Source organism: Pelmatolapia mariae, linkage group LG20 (genome assembly GCF_036321145.2).
Source record: "Pelmatolapia mariae isolate MD_Pm_ZW linkage group LG20, Pm_UMD_F_2, whole genome shotgun sequence".
Taxonomy (NCBI): domain Eukaryota; kingdom Metazoa; phylum Chordata; class Actinopteri; order Cichliformes; family Cichlidae; genus Pelmatolapia; species Pelmatolapia mariae.
This window is the reverse complement of record NC_086244.1, coordinates 22,358,883-22,375,000: the sequence shown is the minus strand read 5'-3', so window position 1 is coordinate 22,375,000 and position 16,118 is coordinate 22,358,883. Positions and strand designations below refer to the sequence as shown.

The following is a 16,118-nucleotide window of genomic DNA, read 5'->3' as shown; positions in this document are numbered from 1 at the left end:
TATAAACAATTGATCTACTAATCGGAAGGTTGGTGCATTCTAAATATCCTTGGGCAAGACCCTAATCCCGAGTTGCTCTCTGATGAATCCATCGGAGTATGAATGTTCGATAGAAAGCACTTAAGCATGGAAAGAAAAAAGTGCTTGTATGAATAGGGGTGAACGAGGCATGTTGTATCATGCTCTCCGAGTACTCAGATATAGAAAGCACTATATAAGAACTAGTCTTTAGTTTCTGTCACGAGTTGTGTTTATCTCCCCTGTAATACACACAGACACATCATCATTGAAAACATGTTTAATGCTGCACCATATTCTCAAATAAATGGGACTTTACACCATCTTTGAGGCTTTACAAATAGTATTACATTTTATTAATATATTTTCATAAAACAAGTTTAAGACTGTATCAAAAACTCAGTAAAAACATTAGATTTTTAACCATTTTTTCTTATGGTGATATCAGATATGAAATGTACATAATTCACATATTATAGTGGTTTCTTTGATCCCCCATCATATTGAGAATTTCTTTTGTGATGGGCAGGTAAACATTTTATACCCTCACAAACTATAAAGTCTTTTTTATGATTGTGATCATAAATCTAGACATACAATTAAAAAATAAAATAATTTCCCAATCTGCCCCCCCCGGACTAGGTTTACTGATAAAACACTGACATTATGGAGTGGTTTAATTTCACAGGCACACAATTATGTACATCCCCTTGTCCCCATGCCTCATCTGAACTGACAACAGGCAGTGCACTAAGCATAACAGTGCAACACCTAGAGGCAGAGCAGTGATAATACAGTACTCTTACACCCACCCGCCCCCACACCAACAAAACCAACTGAATATAAGACAGTGGATCCAACTCATCGGGTATGTCTCCATTTCTCATACTGTTCTAAAGCACAGCATTCCTATGGCCCCTTTGTTATCTTTCCAGCAACCCTACAAGGTTTGCCTCGTGACCGCAGACATCTCACAGGCAGATTCAGTGGCACAGATGAACAAAAATAAAATAAAATCATTTGTTTTGTAACTTAATTAGGCTACAGCTACAACAGGCGTGATCAGTGTAATGTTCTTTTGTGATCTAGTACCAGAGGAATTTCAGTCATGTAATGAGTTCAAGGATATTTTTTTTTTCCTCTCCTCCTTATTCGACCACCACGTAATGCTTTCGGTTCTGCGCAAGACACATAGTGCAAGGTTTAACAAGAATTTGCATAAGTGCAACATTTGCATGTTATTGTCGAGAGGGAGGCAAAAAGCATAGAAGAGAACAGGGAAAGACTCATGTCTAAGAAACAAACTAATTTTTTGTGTAAATAAAATGTTTCATGCTTTCAGTTTGGCATTATGGATTTCCTTCCCCTCTAGAAATAACAGGTGCAAAATCTTAGTAAACCTAGCCGAAAAGACAGATAAGAGTGATATAGAACTCATAAAGATTAACATTGTGAGGAAGAGCCTCAAGTCTGTTGTCATGGTGACATCTGCTCAACGGCCCTGTGGGCTTCATTTTTTCCTGCTTCTTTATTATTTTCTATACAATAGAAATAGTACATCATTGAAGATAAAATTGACTCCTCTTGGCAAGAACAGACAAAAAAAAAAAAAAAAGGGAATATGCAAGAAGTCAAAAGCAGATCTGAAGGACAAAGAAAAATTAAACAGTTTTTCATCCATTCACCCTGTGCCTGTAGTTGAATTGTATGATGTACTGTCTTATCCATGTTGGTGAGATATATGATTATGGTTGCCTGCTTCTCTATAAAGTCAAAGCCATTTCATTAAACATGTAAAATTACTCCTGTAGTAATTCGACAAGCATCCCTAGATTGCACCTGCTTTCAAAACTCAAAGCCCCTGGTGTGCGTTAGGGAGGCACATAGGGAGGAGGTGACCTGTACGCGGTCATGTTCTTAGGGCGGGAGCCTTTGCCCTCTATGGGCACAGTAAATGGTGGGGGAGGCTGGTAAGGTGGAGCATTAGGATCATCATCTTGATAAACTGAATATTCCTCCAACAGATCCTGGTTTAGCAGGGTGCTGTGAGGGCCAGACATGTTTGGGTATTCTGGAGGAGGAAGTGGGGGCTTTTCCTCCTGGAGGATAAGAGGAATGCTGGAGGACGGTGGTGACTTTGAATCATCCAACTCATCTGCAAATATTATTGGAACTCCCTTCTTGATGAAAGTTGCTTGCTCCTCTATGGTCATCTTCCCCTTACGCTTCTTGCGGTAACAAACCATAGCAATAATTCCAGCAATGAGCAGCAGGGCTGCTACTACTACAGCAGGAATGACAGTGTGCAGGTAAACGTCATCAGTGCCCTTAATTGGATCAGGTGAAGGCGTAGCTGTAGGAAGCTCAGGCATTGGCACCTCTCCTGGTGGGATGAATGTGTATTGTTGGCATTTATTGGTGCCACGAACTGAGATGTTAATGGGTTTGAATTCAGGCTCCATGGCTTTGATAAAGACCGCTTTAGGGGTTCCTTGGGGATCAGCAATCCTGTTGCTGAGAATTGCGATCTGGTCCTTTGGACAAGGACTCTGCTGGAGACTGTTATTGGTCCATTCCACAACAATTGAGCCCCTAGTGATGCTTTTTAAGGTCACTGTGCTGCTGTTCCGATCTCCCAGGGCGTAAGCCAACTTCTTAGTCAAAAGAATCTTTTTATGTACATCATTGCTTAAAGTGTTGGGGTCACCATGAAAACGAGCAGCAAACATTACTGAAGGTTTGTTATTATTAGACCAGCGATGGACTCTAACCTCGAACGCATCCATGATACTCTTCCCCCCTTTGTCAGTGGCTAACATGAAATACTCATGATTCCCCTCATGTTGCTCCTCTGGAAGGCCATACAAAAGCTGGATAGTGCTGTTGAACTGGATCCAAGATGTTTCAGTTACTGGTTCTTTGGGTGTCTTCTTTAAAGTCAAACGCAGCTTATCAGTAGTACCATCCTCTCGGTCATAAAATGCATCAGCAGCAATCTTAACCTCGAAGTATGTTCCCACCCATGCAGTCACCTGATCAATGGGGTTGCGGATCTCTGGAGTTGTATTAGAGTCCGGAGCAAGAGAGAGAGCTGTTGTGCGCCTAGGTGGTTTAGGAGTTGTGGACTTCGGTTCCCGGGGAGCTGGAGTCGAGGTTTTGGGTTTCTTAGGTCTTTTTGTGGAAGAGGGCTTGGGTTTTTTAGTGGTGCTTGGTGGTGTTGGCACTGCAGTAGCTTCCACAAAAGTAGGCCGGGTCATGGTAGGTTGAATGGGGATAGTGCTTGTAGTTCCTAGTACTCTGGTGGGTTGGGGAGGTCCAAAGACAGGTGTGTGAGCTATCTGATCCCTGACCCTCATAGTAGGCTTGACTGGAAGGGGCAAAGGGCCTCTGACAGGTGGAGCAGAATTATCAGTTGCTGGGGCGATAGAGGGTGATGTTGGAGTGGGAATAACACGTGAATATGGCTCTTGGTTAATAGTTGGAGGAAGCAGGGAGGGCACTGGAGTAGGAGTATTGTACAACTGCCGCCTGACCCGTCTGACTCCCTGGGGCTTTTTATTAACAATGTGCCAGCCAACCACTGGATAGCCCAGCCTAGCTGACATAGTCCCATCCTTTGCTGAGGATTGGACACTGCTAATGTCAGGAACGCTGCCCTGGTCAAGAGCACATCCAACTTTCCATGACAGTAGGGCGCCGTTTTCCACCACTTTCTTTGCATTTCCTGGTCCAGCCATGAAAGCAGACATGTCAAATAAGCGGTTGTTGACAACAGGGACCACCCTCATGTGTTCCAGTGGCACATGAGAGAATTTCCTCATATTGCCCAGTAAGCTGACCCTCTGTTCAGCAACCATCTTTGTCAAGTCAGCATCCAAGATGACAGTAAGGACAGTGACAGGCTCCTCAGAGCCACAGGTGAAAGGCTGCAGGCCACCAATATCAGACTGAAGTGTGATTAGGGGTGGCTCAGTATCTGCTCGTTCTTCTGGGTATACTTCAATAGAGAAGACTGTACTGGGGAATACTTGGCTACTAGTCTTCTGACTTTGCTCCTCACCTGACACCATGATATGATATACACCTTTATCTTGCTCCAGAGCCAAACCTCTGAGAATGCAGCTCTCTCTGTCCCAGTATAGCCAGGAGGGTAAAGTCTCCCTCCCCATCTCGGTGAGCTTCAAGAGGGAAACAGGAAAAAACAAAAACACGTCATTACCATTTTTTTTTACTACAAGGATAATTTTGAGATAAAAATTGAGCACATTCATTGACTGCTCCATATCAGAAGTAGCTGCAAATGACTTCAAGTAATATCAAAATTACCTGGTCTGACTAGCAGATTAAATTCTATGACACAGAACAAAGACAGACAAGTATATTTGAAGTAGTAATTAGAAGATTCATAGTCTTATCTGAAAACCTGTGAATCAATTATATATAATCGGATATTTAATATTTCACATTGAACAAGCTGCCAGTAAAACGGGACCGTCATTCAGTTCAGTTTATCAAATCCTTCCAAACATGAACAGGAAGCCGAGTGAGCGTCTATTCATAATAAGAACTGTGAGTCATCACTCATCATTTTGAGTTATTACTGTATGACAGGATATCATTCTGCATCACCACTTGGGCCAGTAATAATCTCATCTCATTCGTAAGTCTGACTTGAACAAATTGCAACAAAGTCAGCTTCAATCAGCAGTGATACAGTGATCAAATCTGAAGGGTAAATGGGATATAAGACAAATCTCCACACCGACTGAAATTCAAGGCGAAAAAAAGACAGAGACAAGACTCAGAACAACAAAAAATAGGTAATGTGTTTAATTTTGTTTCCTCAACCACATTTAAGTTCAGTTATACTTTCATTAGAGGCCCAGAAAAAACAAAAATTTAACACACTTTTCTATATAGCTTTCATTTAGTTTTGAATAAGAATGAATTTTAACCTTATAAAAAAAAAAAAAAAAAACCTTAACGTTCAGTTGTCTTTTTTTCTCCTACACTACATCCACACTGAAGAGGAATATGATTGTATTTTCCAACAAATAAAAGGAACTCAAATCTACTATGCAAACTTTATTAGTATAGACCAGGGGCGGGCAATCTCAGTCCACGCGGGCCAGTGTCCCTGCAGGTTTTAGATCTCACCTTGGGTCAACACACCTGAATCACATGAATAGTTCGTTACCAGGCCTCTGGAGAACTTCAGGACATGTTGAGGAGCTAATTTAGCCATTTAAAATCAGCTGTGTTGGTTCGAGGACACATCTAAAACCTGCAGGGACACCGGCCCTTGTGGACTGAAATAGTCTATACCAGGGGTGGGCAATCTCAGTCCACAAGGGCCAAGGGACTATTTTTGTTACCATTTGTACAGCAACATTGTTTTTTTCTTTACAGATTTTTTTTAAATGTTAATTTTATAATTAATAACATGCCACATATATCACCATTAGATTCATCTCAATGATTTTGTTGTTTTTTTTACCTGCACACTGCAGCCTGCATGGGCAGGTCCTGGTGGTACCTTCAACTGGAACACCTGGCCCACAGTTGCTGAGGAGTCAGGGATACTGGTGTGCACTCCCCCATTCTTTGCAGAGGAATCTGGGACAGCTGTGGGCGGCCCTTCACCAACTAAGGATGCTGCAGCGTTGAGCTCAGAGAGCACAGAGGACTGCATGGATGCCTCTAGTTCCACAGATATCATCTCCACAAGTGTCTCTTGCTGTTCTGGTACTGTGCCCTGAGTCAGGGTCGCCAGAAGCCCCATTATCAGAGGGATAGTCCTGCACGAAATAAGCCTGCTCCCCCCAGCATCCCCGCAGCTCATGTCTCTCCGTTTATAGTGCATAGCAATAGGCCTTTGGGCTGCCCAACAGATGTCTATGAACAACTGAAGAGGCCACATGCACTGACGTCAGTCTGATGATATGCTTGACAGTCAGATTCCTTAGTGATTGGCTATGCTTGAAAATGCAGCGGTTTCTCTTTGTTGTCCTCTGTGATCCATGAAGAGATCTTTGGCAGCCTGCTAGACAGCCATGACATCTGGCTATATAGAAAAGAAAAAAAAAAAATGAGGGCAACAAAGTGGAAACATACATAAAAACATCAGTATAAACATACATCTATTATTATAGGTTGGCGTGGTAGTTTCTGCAGACATTTATTCATACTCTGCCTTCAACAAATCTATATGGTGGGGGTTTTTTGGCACTTGTTTACCAATTAATATTAATGTCCATAATTCTTGGTGTAAATATATGTACTACACAGTGGAGGGTCCTGAAAAATTGCTCAGTGGAAAATAAAAAGGATCTGCTATGACACTTCATTTTTCCATTTATTTATAATGCTAAATCAGCAACAGAAAAAAAACCTCAACGTCTCACTCTGTCACTGGTCCATAGCCTAGCTTTTAAGAAGGAATCCAGAATTAATACATAATGACATATCTCATAAAATACACTGAAACCACCACAAATGCCCATTACATTACACATCTGCAAATCCAAAAAAATTCACTTTCTGCCAAGAACTCCCAAAACACTATTTGTCTTATTTTATTGATATGCAAATTACAGCTATGCAACTCTAAATCTGTGGGTTATGGTGTAAAATGGCAACAATTTTTAAGTTATTAAATTGTTTTTTTGATATATTAAATATATATATTAATTTACAGCTCACCATGGAGTCAAGTACTGTCAAGTCTTATGCATGGCCTAGTGAATGAAAAGGATTTGAAACTGTATTAAGCTTTCTCACTGCAATCTAGAGCCACAACATTATTCAGGTAAGTTCCCAAATGCATTCTTCTTCTTCTTTTTTTTTCTCCAAAGTTCAATAACAATGTAAAATAATGTTAATACATTTTAAATACATTATTAGGAAAAAAAAGTTGATCACCTAATGATCTTTACTTCTATGCCACGCCATTTTGAGTTATAGTGAGTCTCATGAGATGAAGGAGTGTCAAAGGTTGTTTGTCTTTGTTGTAAATTTTAATTAGATGCCCTGGGGTTGGAATTAGAGTCTCCATTGTGCTGACCTAGCCAACCCCAATCCTGTAACACTCAAATGGGCACAGGAGGGTCAGCCGTTTGCCTAGAATCCTAATGCTTAACTTGCACAACGTATGACGTCAACAGACACACTCCAATATATTGTCAAATAGTGGCTACACTTGTCCCTCACTAGAATCCCTTTATGTATAATCTAAGCCATAAAAAAACAAAACAACAGTTAATACATAAATTGCTCATTTATCAATGCGTTATGCTGTCTGGAAAAAAAACTAACAACAAAAACAATATTACTGGGATGATTCATACAAGAAAGTGCATAAAAACTAAAAAGGGCAGCCGTGCAATGAAAGGAAATGAATGAAAGGAAACTCACAGGAAGCAACACATCACAAAATATATACACAAGTATTTACTTGACATAGGTGGGAGCACAGGCTGTGCATTATTGTTTTGCAATAAGCCATTAAATCTAATGAACATAATGAAAAGTAATCATTACTGAAATCATCCATGCATGAAACTATGGTGTACCTGTAAACTGAAATGCAGCAGCAATAACTCTAATGTTCAGATTTGATTGTGTCCCTTACTCGCTCTCCTTTAAAAAGCATTAAGACAATCTATAACATATTTAAACTTGAATCTCTTTGGGGGGGAAAAAAAAAAAAAAAAAGGAAAGAAATTATAGTTGCACGGTGGTTAGCACTGTTGCCTCACAGCAAGAAGGTCCTGAGTTCAATTCCACCATCAGGCCGGCATCTTTCTGTGTGGAGTTTGCATGTTCTCCCCGTGTTTGCGTGGGTTCTCTCCGGCTACCTCCCACAGTTCAAAGGCATGCAGTTAGTGGGGTTAGTTTAATCTGTAATTCTAAATTGCCCATAGGTGTGAATGAGTGCGAATGGTTGTCTGTGGCTGCGTGTTAGACTGGCGACCTGCCCAGGTGTACCCTGCCTCTCGCCCTAAGAAAGCTAGGATAGGCTCACCCCCCACCCTGAAAAGGATAAGTGGAAGAGAATGGATGGATGGATAGTTCCTAAGAATAACTGTTACTTGCTACTACATCACTGACACTCAAACACCTGGTTGAACAATTTTATGCAAATAAGACAACCTATAAAATTTGTACCCATTCTTAGTTCCTACTGTTATCCCCCCTCCCTAAACCCCTTACACCCATTTATTAAGCCTTATTTGCAATTTGTGTATTCTAACTCAGCTGATTAAACAGCTGAATGGATGTATTTTCTCTACTGGAAGGTTTTCAATAGAAAGCAATGTTGCAGGTGGGAGTGATCAGAATCTCAGAGGGAACTGAAACAGCAAATCCTGCACATTATTTGCAGACCTCTATCAATTTGCTCATATCGCTGCTTTAAAAAAAAAAAGAAAAAGAGAGAGAGAGAGAAAATTGGAACATCCCTAAGCCAACACCTCTTTTTAAGGTGTTCATAACCTTTATAATATATACATATATAATAACCTTTATAATATCACCCTGCAACTAAGAAGGCATTTGGATGGGATATTTACTTGACTGAAGATACTGTGTTGCCTTTGTGATCTAAATTATTCTAAACACATTAAATGTTTAATTTTAGTGATTTGCTTTAGTAACTAAAACATGTTCTTCAGAAAAGCCAATTACAAAAATAACAGTTTACATTACTGTAAAATTTGTAGCTCGAAATATTGTCATTACTTTTGTGGCAAATTAATACCCTTTTCCTGTTAACCCGTCAAAATGTTACAACTAACAACTACTGTTCTACATTTTAAATATAGATCGTTCAAGTTCTTTTTACAACAAGTGCACATTACAGTAGTTTTCAAGTCAACCAATGCCCCAATGAGACTAAGAGAGGACAACCCTCAATTTATACAGATATATAGATACATTACATATAAGACTATTTTTGTTTGCTTGTTTTGAGCTAATACCATGTGACAACTAATCAGGACACTAAACAGCCACACATGAACAACTCCAAGTACATATACTATGATTACTAGAAAGCTTTAGGTTTATATATGGAACAAAAAACAAAACACAACAAAAACTCCAAACCTAAATGTAATAAATTTACTGACATGTAAATTTGGTCACATTTGAGGTTGCTGAACTTGCATGTCTAGACTGTTACAAGCATCACTACCCTGTCTCCCAATTGCGGTTGGATGAATGTCTAAGACCATTAGTGTGATAAGATAACACAGTATTTAGAGTGAGAGAGTTTGAGTTACCCCATTTCACTCTAATCAACAAAAGGAAACTTTAAAACAACCTTCCCTGTGCTAAAGAGGCCAACAAGAACAGTGAGATTACATCCAACACTGGCACAACTTTATTTCCTCTTTTGTTTATCCAATTCAGGTTTGCTGGAGACTATCCCAGCTTTTACTGTTTAAAAAAAAAAAAAAATCACAGATCAAAATCCACTGCAGGTATGTTGTATGGTGTGTCTCACTCTGATTTGGACTGTTATGACTACACTGCCAAATGGGCAAATGATAATATACAAGAAAAATTCACATCCTGTATACCCCACCATCTTGCTGAAGAGACATATCAGAGGAGGAGCATTTTATACACAAAATATATTTACACAAAGGCACTTTAAAATACTAGTTTAAAAAAAAAAATGCACACAATGGATTTGTTCTTCAAATATGAAGTTTGCCGCCTACTCCGCAAAAGAGTACTGAGTCACACCACACCTAACACATAAACCAGGTTGAAGCATGTTGCTTATCTGGGATTTTTATCTGAGTCAGTTCAGTGGGATTTCAATCCCCTGTCCCTCTCCCCCAGTTCTCTTCTGACTCCAAACCCAGGCAGTCTCTTTAACACACATACATCTTGAATTGACTGCAACATGCAGGCTGAGTGTAAAGACAAAAGGTACTGTTTGAGCTGTGTATCCATCTGTGTCCAAAATGTAAAACACAAACATTACCATGAAAGCAGTTTACACCCATAAGCCTTATTTAGACTGAGCACCACACCTCACCTCAGGCTGCTGCCACACACAAATGGGGGGGAGGAAAAAGGCAACATCTGAGCATCAAAGTAAGCTCTCCACAGTGTGACCTAGATTTTAATCACGTTCAGTATGTAGGAAGTTCTAAATAAAAGTCAAACGACATCTCATTAAGAAACATTAAACGTTTCAAATCAATGTGCATTTGTAGTGTTCCAACATGCTGTTCAAATGAACAACTAAACGGCTTTAAAATTCAAACGTGTGCATAACAGGGTGTGTTTAAGATGAATAATCCTCAGGACTAATTAGGATGTGTCATTTCAGGAAAAGCCCAGCAATCTAAACATTGTTTTATAAAGAGATTACTCATGAAGTCTGGGTCTCTGGTGTTCAAATCATTAAATATATCAAAAATAAACTAAAGTGTTCTTCATCAAAGTGCTCATTCAAAAAGAAAATAAAACCTATTCTGGCTTAATTACCTTTCCCATTGCACATAAAAGAGCATAATTATGCACCATTGTTACTGTCATATTTTCTTTGTAGCAGCACTGGGGCCGAGTTACATAGCACTCCTTAAAATATTTAAAGGATACTTTCAAAACCCCAGCATTAACCCAAACCTCATTAAATTGTTCTGTTTTATACACATAGTGGAGCCAAATACATATGCTACAACAAATCATGTTCCTATGACAACTGTATAAATGCTTGAACACATCAAAACCTCCCCATTTCTATGATAAAGCCTTTTTTTTTTTTTTTTTTTAAAATCTATGGTAAACAAAGCAATGACACAGACTTGAGCGTGGGTGATTTCTGCCCATTTCACATTGAGGCCCACACTAGTGGGGCGACGACACCGTTTAACAGCCGTGGTATCCATGCAGTCTGCAGTTCAACAGTAGTTAAAACTTGAAAACCATCAAAAATAATTAGGGCTCCGATGCACAGTGGCACTCTGGGCCAATTGAATTGACGTACCACATCCAGCAGCCTCTAGATAGTGCATGAGCTGAATAACAAACATATCCACAAGACAAGCTTGCTTTGCAGTTGGATGTTTCCCTTGTGTTGCCCTCCACTCTGTTCAACAAAGTAATGAAATAATGTGGAAAGAAAACACAAAATCGGCCTTGACTGAGTCAAAGTGTAACCTGCCGTGGTGACCTGCGAGCAACTCGCTTAACGCTACAGGAAAAACTACTGTATGCTGTCAAACGCAAGTGCAGGAAGTCAAATCACACTTCTTTTTTTTCTGTAAATGAATTCACAGCTCTGTAATGCACAAAGCCGCAGTGGAGTTTCAGGAGAAAAACAGCAACTAGCCAAATATATTTTAATCTGGAAATTGGTCCTTGTTCAGATCTAGGTTACTGATTAATTTTCCTTCAGTCGTGAGAATTCATTTATGGCCGAGACTACTGATGTTTGTGAGGTTACAATCCGCAAAGCAAGGTTAAAGCGAAGCTAACGAGCTGGTATAACGTCAAAATTCGATATTCACCCAGCTTTAATAGAAAGAAAAAGAAGAGGAAAAAAAAACACTCAGGCTAAAAGGAAATTAGCGATGTAACAGATGCATATACTGCGGTCGTTTATTTTTTATTTGCGTGTGTGTGTGTGTGTGTTTAGTTAAAACACCTAATTTACATGTTTATAGGATTGTTAGTAATTTTGGGTAGCCAGTTATTGCCCTGGAGCTAGTGTCAGCTAAGTAACTAAACGTTGGCTACCGGGCCCCGTTTCCTTTGCCCCGTTTCCGTCGGGCTCGGTAGACGAGGCCTTTGTAAATGACAACGCCGCCTACGACGTTCAACCTTGATAAACCATTTGGCAACCCGCAGTAAATAAACTCCACCTTGACTGCAATACAAGCCTCTAAAACTGCAGTAAACGTATAATCGAGGAGCCGCGATGCGTGCCATCCTGAGCCCGTCCATCGCTAGCTCAGGGATGCACCTGTTCTATTCTAGGCGGACCAGAGCAGCGAGCTGCTGCTGGGGCATTCACCACAGATGCCCGACTCTCGCTCTCGGAAAATAAAAAAAATAAAATAAACGCCGCTAATCTCAAACTCATACACGACAAAAACTAGGCTGCATGGCAGTACGCTCCATAAGCCACCGTCCGAATACATCAACTCACAAACACTAAAGTCGAAGAACCGGACCGAGGTTTGGTAGCCAACGAACGGGCTAACTAACAAGCTAACAGCAGTAGAGTATGGTGGTGACAAATATAGCTCTTTACCTGCCTCGTCGGCCGAGTGGAGTTCATGCCAGTTCTACAAAATGCGCCCATTTAAGTAAAGACGAGGAGGCAGACGTTTTTCTTAGTGCCACTCGTGAAAAAGCAACGGAACCCCAAAATTCAAACTGACCTTGTTAGCGAGCTAACGTTAGCTAACTCGCGCCGTAATGTCTCCTCTTCTACCCTGAGAGCGCAGCGAAGACTTCTCAAATGCCATAAAACATGCGCTTCCCTTTGAGCGCCACGGGAAGAAAAAATAAAAAGTCTAGTATCGTGTGAATAGGGTACCTGGGCACAGTCAAGGTAACATATGTCTCCCCTTTGGGTTGGTAAGTCTACAGACACTTCACAGCTCTGTGTTGTAATTATGTCTGTTACTACCCCTCCCCGGCTGCCTCGCTCTATCCTTCTCTTACACAGGTCTACAGGTTGAGGCCGATCGTGTGTACCAGCGTGACTCCACCTCCCTTTTATTTGGAGACGTGCAGGTGAACGCAGAATAAAGTGATGCAGGACAGTATGCAGCAAAACACAAGTTCCCCAGTAACCTAACCTCACAGTGTTGCTTGCGATGCAAACTTCAGTGAGGGCAAGTATTTCCCTGCAGAGCTTTGTTTTATTTTTATGACAATGTGCCTCTCTGATGATGATTAAAAAGGCAAGTGCAGGTATTCCCACTTGTACTTTTGTTCTGCCGTGAATGTACCCTTTTAACTAACACTCTTGAAGTGATATATTTGACTTTCTTTCTGCGCTTTATAACAAATATTATGGGGTCATTGCAACGAGTTGGCAAAAATATCTAAGCTGTTGCGGCAACAGGTTAGATTGTGCTTGTTTTTCACTGGAAACTGGTCAGATATTTTAAGGCTCACTCGTGGTCTGAAGGTTATATTTGTTCAATGAAGGGTTTTGAAATGATTAACAGCTGAACTGATTTTCTGTTTGTGCTGGTAGAAATACAGTCCGTGTTTGCACATTCTTATCATCAAAACAAACTAAAAGCTGGAAGTGGGGTATTGTGTGTGGTTTTCACCAATGTGCATTTGCAAGAGTGATTTTTTTGTTCTCAGACTCCTGAGTGAGGGCAGCTGTAACATTAGTCACAAGGTGCACGCATGTGGTTGTTTATGAGTCCAAGGTTTAAAGGAATTAGGTGTTTCTAGGTTAACATTTCATTACTAAAGCATCCTTGGTAAGTTTTTGATACATTCTGTAACGTGTGACATTTTCAAATGTCAAATATATAAAATCCTGTACCAGTTAGAGCTGTGAGGAAAAAGGTCAGTATTGGTTTGTGGATTTGTTTAGCAATGGTTTGAGCTGCTGCCTGATTGCATTGCAAAAAATTCCTTAAAATCCCCTTTCTTCACCTTGACAACTTCTTACCTTTCCTCTTAAAGGTGGAACACAAAGATGGTGGCAGTCCTTTGTGAAGATCTTTGAGCCTGTACGAATGACTGGTTGCATTATTATGGTTTTAAATAGGGCATGAGCTCTTTTGGGAAAAATACTTAAAAGACGAAAGGAAAGTTTAAAGAAAAGGGAACATTTTCCAGACTGACAGTCGGTGTTGAAAAAGAGGCAAGCAGCACAGTAAAAATCTTCAAATGAAACAACAATTATAGATCTCATTATACTGCCAAATAAAGCTGCCAAATAAAACTGCCAGATAAAATGGTAAAAATGGGCATTCTTACTCACTTTGCCAACAAATGATTAGATGTCTTTTACCCCGCAGAAAATATTTGCCTGAAATATGTGGTTCCATTTACATGATGTCATCATCATAAATAATCATAAACAATAAATTGCACAAATATCTTGGAGCAAAAAAATTGACTCGGTGTTTATGGCAACAAAGAAAGGACTTTCATATACTAATAAAACCCTTGGCAGCCATGAGGAGAATTTTAAGATGGAGAAACAGTAGCTGTCTGTAATAGTTCACAGACATGCCAGTCATCCAAATCGCTTTGACTCTTTGTTCACCCCTGAAAGGCAACATGTATATACAGCTGCAAGAACATGTTTTTAAAAAAAAGCCATTTAGCATTAACATGATTTATTAGATATATTCACAAATACAGGCGAAAAACAAAATGCGATGAAGCACTTTTCACATCTTTAGTAAACCTGCTACCAGCTGTGCAGGCTGCAGAAAAAAATGCACTCTTCAGTTAAGTAACTTATAGAATCTCCTTTACCAGGAAAAACCTCAATCACATGTTTACTGATTCCTCCTTTACCTCATCAGATGAGACTTTTGGATCATTGCTCAATATAGACATATTTCAGTTCCTCAATATTTTTTTCACTGATATCATGGCGTTTCGGCCCTGAGGTAGCAAAGCAGCTCCCAACTACGAGGCTTCCTCCTCCGTGCTTCACCTTTGAAATTTATGTAGTCCTTTCCACCTGAGCTGTTTTGTTTTTACCACTGGTTTCTTTTTTTTTTACCTATTTAATGCAATCGTTGCAAGGTGTCAACTCCTAGGTAAATTTTCCCAGTTTGTGGACAGATTTATTATTATGCCATTTTATATATAGACCTTTCATAACCGCTTCCAGCTTCATGGATCTCTACAGTGCTAAGTCTTAGGTTGCGGTGACTGAGACTTGCTCTGCACTAACCAATCTTTCTTGAGAATAGCATACTTTGTCAGAAGAATATGCTAACTGAATGCCTAACTCTGAGTAGCCTTTGGAAGAGTTGTTGAAGCTCAGATTACATTTTATGAGTAATCGATACAATAAAACATTACCATACTATATAAAGTGCTCTGACGTGGCCATTGTATATTAGCAGAATAGATAACACTGCAAGAAACTGAACTGAATTGAAACGAATTGAAAATGTGATGGATTTAATTAAAGGCTTTCTCTTGCAGCTGCCTAGCTGCATATCTAATTGAGAGTACATGTAGCATATTGAGTATTTTAAAACAATATTTTATCGAATGCACATTGTAATGAATGTGCATCTGTGCTTTAATTCTTTCAGAGTTAGCACTGAAATGTGCGTAAAGAATTCATCATCACGTAGCAAATTTGTGGGACAATTTGCTTAAATCACAGATTACAATTCGCACATCACACCACATAATACAGTCATTGTAATCAGAATCTATTTTTATAGGCATGTTACACCTAATTGTCTCAAAATTGAATTAATACGCCATCTGCACAGACAATAATTAATAAATTATATCAATGTCAGGTGAGAGGAATGCAAGCGTTTACTAATAGGTGCTGTTCTCTCATCTTATTGTTTACACTCAAGACAGAAGAGGGATTTTCACTTCAAATGCATCGCCCGGCTCTCATTTTGCCTCAACTCACATACACAACAATACTTGCAAGTCTACTAGACCATGATAGGCCCACCGCAGAGGGGCTTTCATGTGATTGCACATATCAGTCTGACTCTTGATGTGTGAGCACAGAGAAAGAGAGAGGATTAAGAATCAGCTGACTCCCCACATTTTCTTCCAAGTGACTTATTAGAAGGGTTATTCTGAGCGGTCTGCTGGACCGCTGAGGGGGTTGGCTGAGTAGTGAGACCCTCAATGAAGCCAATTTCTCTCACAATGGTAGATTACTTTAGACAACCTTCTCGGCTTTACTCAAAAACAAACGGAAGGAGCCTTTTGTACTTTTTCTCTGTTGTGCTCACAGATCTCTCTCTCGTTCACCCACAATTTTTTCTCACACATCATAATTTAGTGTATCTGCAAAAGTGTTTTGGACTCACATGATGAGGCACAGGGCTACAGTAATTTGCTGGGCCATTTCATCAGGGTCAGCAGTGAAACACTTTTAAAAA

General features: G+C 39.9%; 1 protein-coding gene across 3 annotated transcripts; it reads right to left on the bottom strand.

Annotated features, from left to right (window-relative positions):
* Window positions 1-283: 283 nt before the first annotated feature.
* Window positions 284-12,679, bottom strand: LOC134618943 (dystroglycan 1-like). Of its 3 annotated transcripts, none has more exons than XM_063464576.1 (3): window positions 12,423-12,679; window positions 5,516-6,082; window positions 284-4,196 (listed from the first exon to the last, which is right to left on the bottom strand). In XM_063464576.1, exons 2-3 carry the CDS (start codon window positions 5,936-5,938, stop codon window positions 1,890-1,892), a joined length of 2,730 nt encoding a protein of 909 aa, XP_063320646.1. In that variant the 5' UTR covers window positions 5,939-6,082; window positions 12,423-12,679; the 3' UTR covers window positions 284-1,889. The 3 variants fall into 3 exon arrangements, with proteins under 3 accessions (XP_063320646.1, XP_063320647.1, XP_063320648.1); XM_063464577.1 differs by having other exon boundaries at window positions 12,581-12,659; XM_063464578.2 differs by lacking the exon at window positions 12,423-12,679 and adding an exon at window positions 12,293-12,395.
* Window positions 12,680-16,118: the final 3,439 nt, after the last annotated feature.

Excerpts from the sequence above, each read along its gene's own strand:
- LOC134618943 (XM_063464576.1), bottom strand. The coding sequence starts at position 5,938 with ATGTGGCCTCTTCAGTTGTTCATAGACATCTGTTGGGCAGCCCAAAGG. Across the intron at positions 4,197-5,515 it reads ATGCAGGCTGCAGTGTGCAG|CTCACCGAGATGGGGAGGGA; the intron begins GTAAAAAAAACA and ends TCCCTCTTGAAG.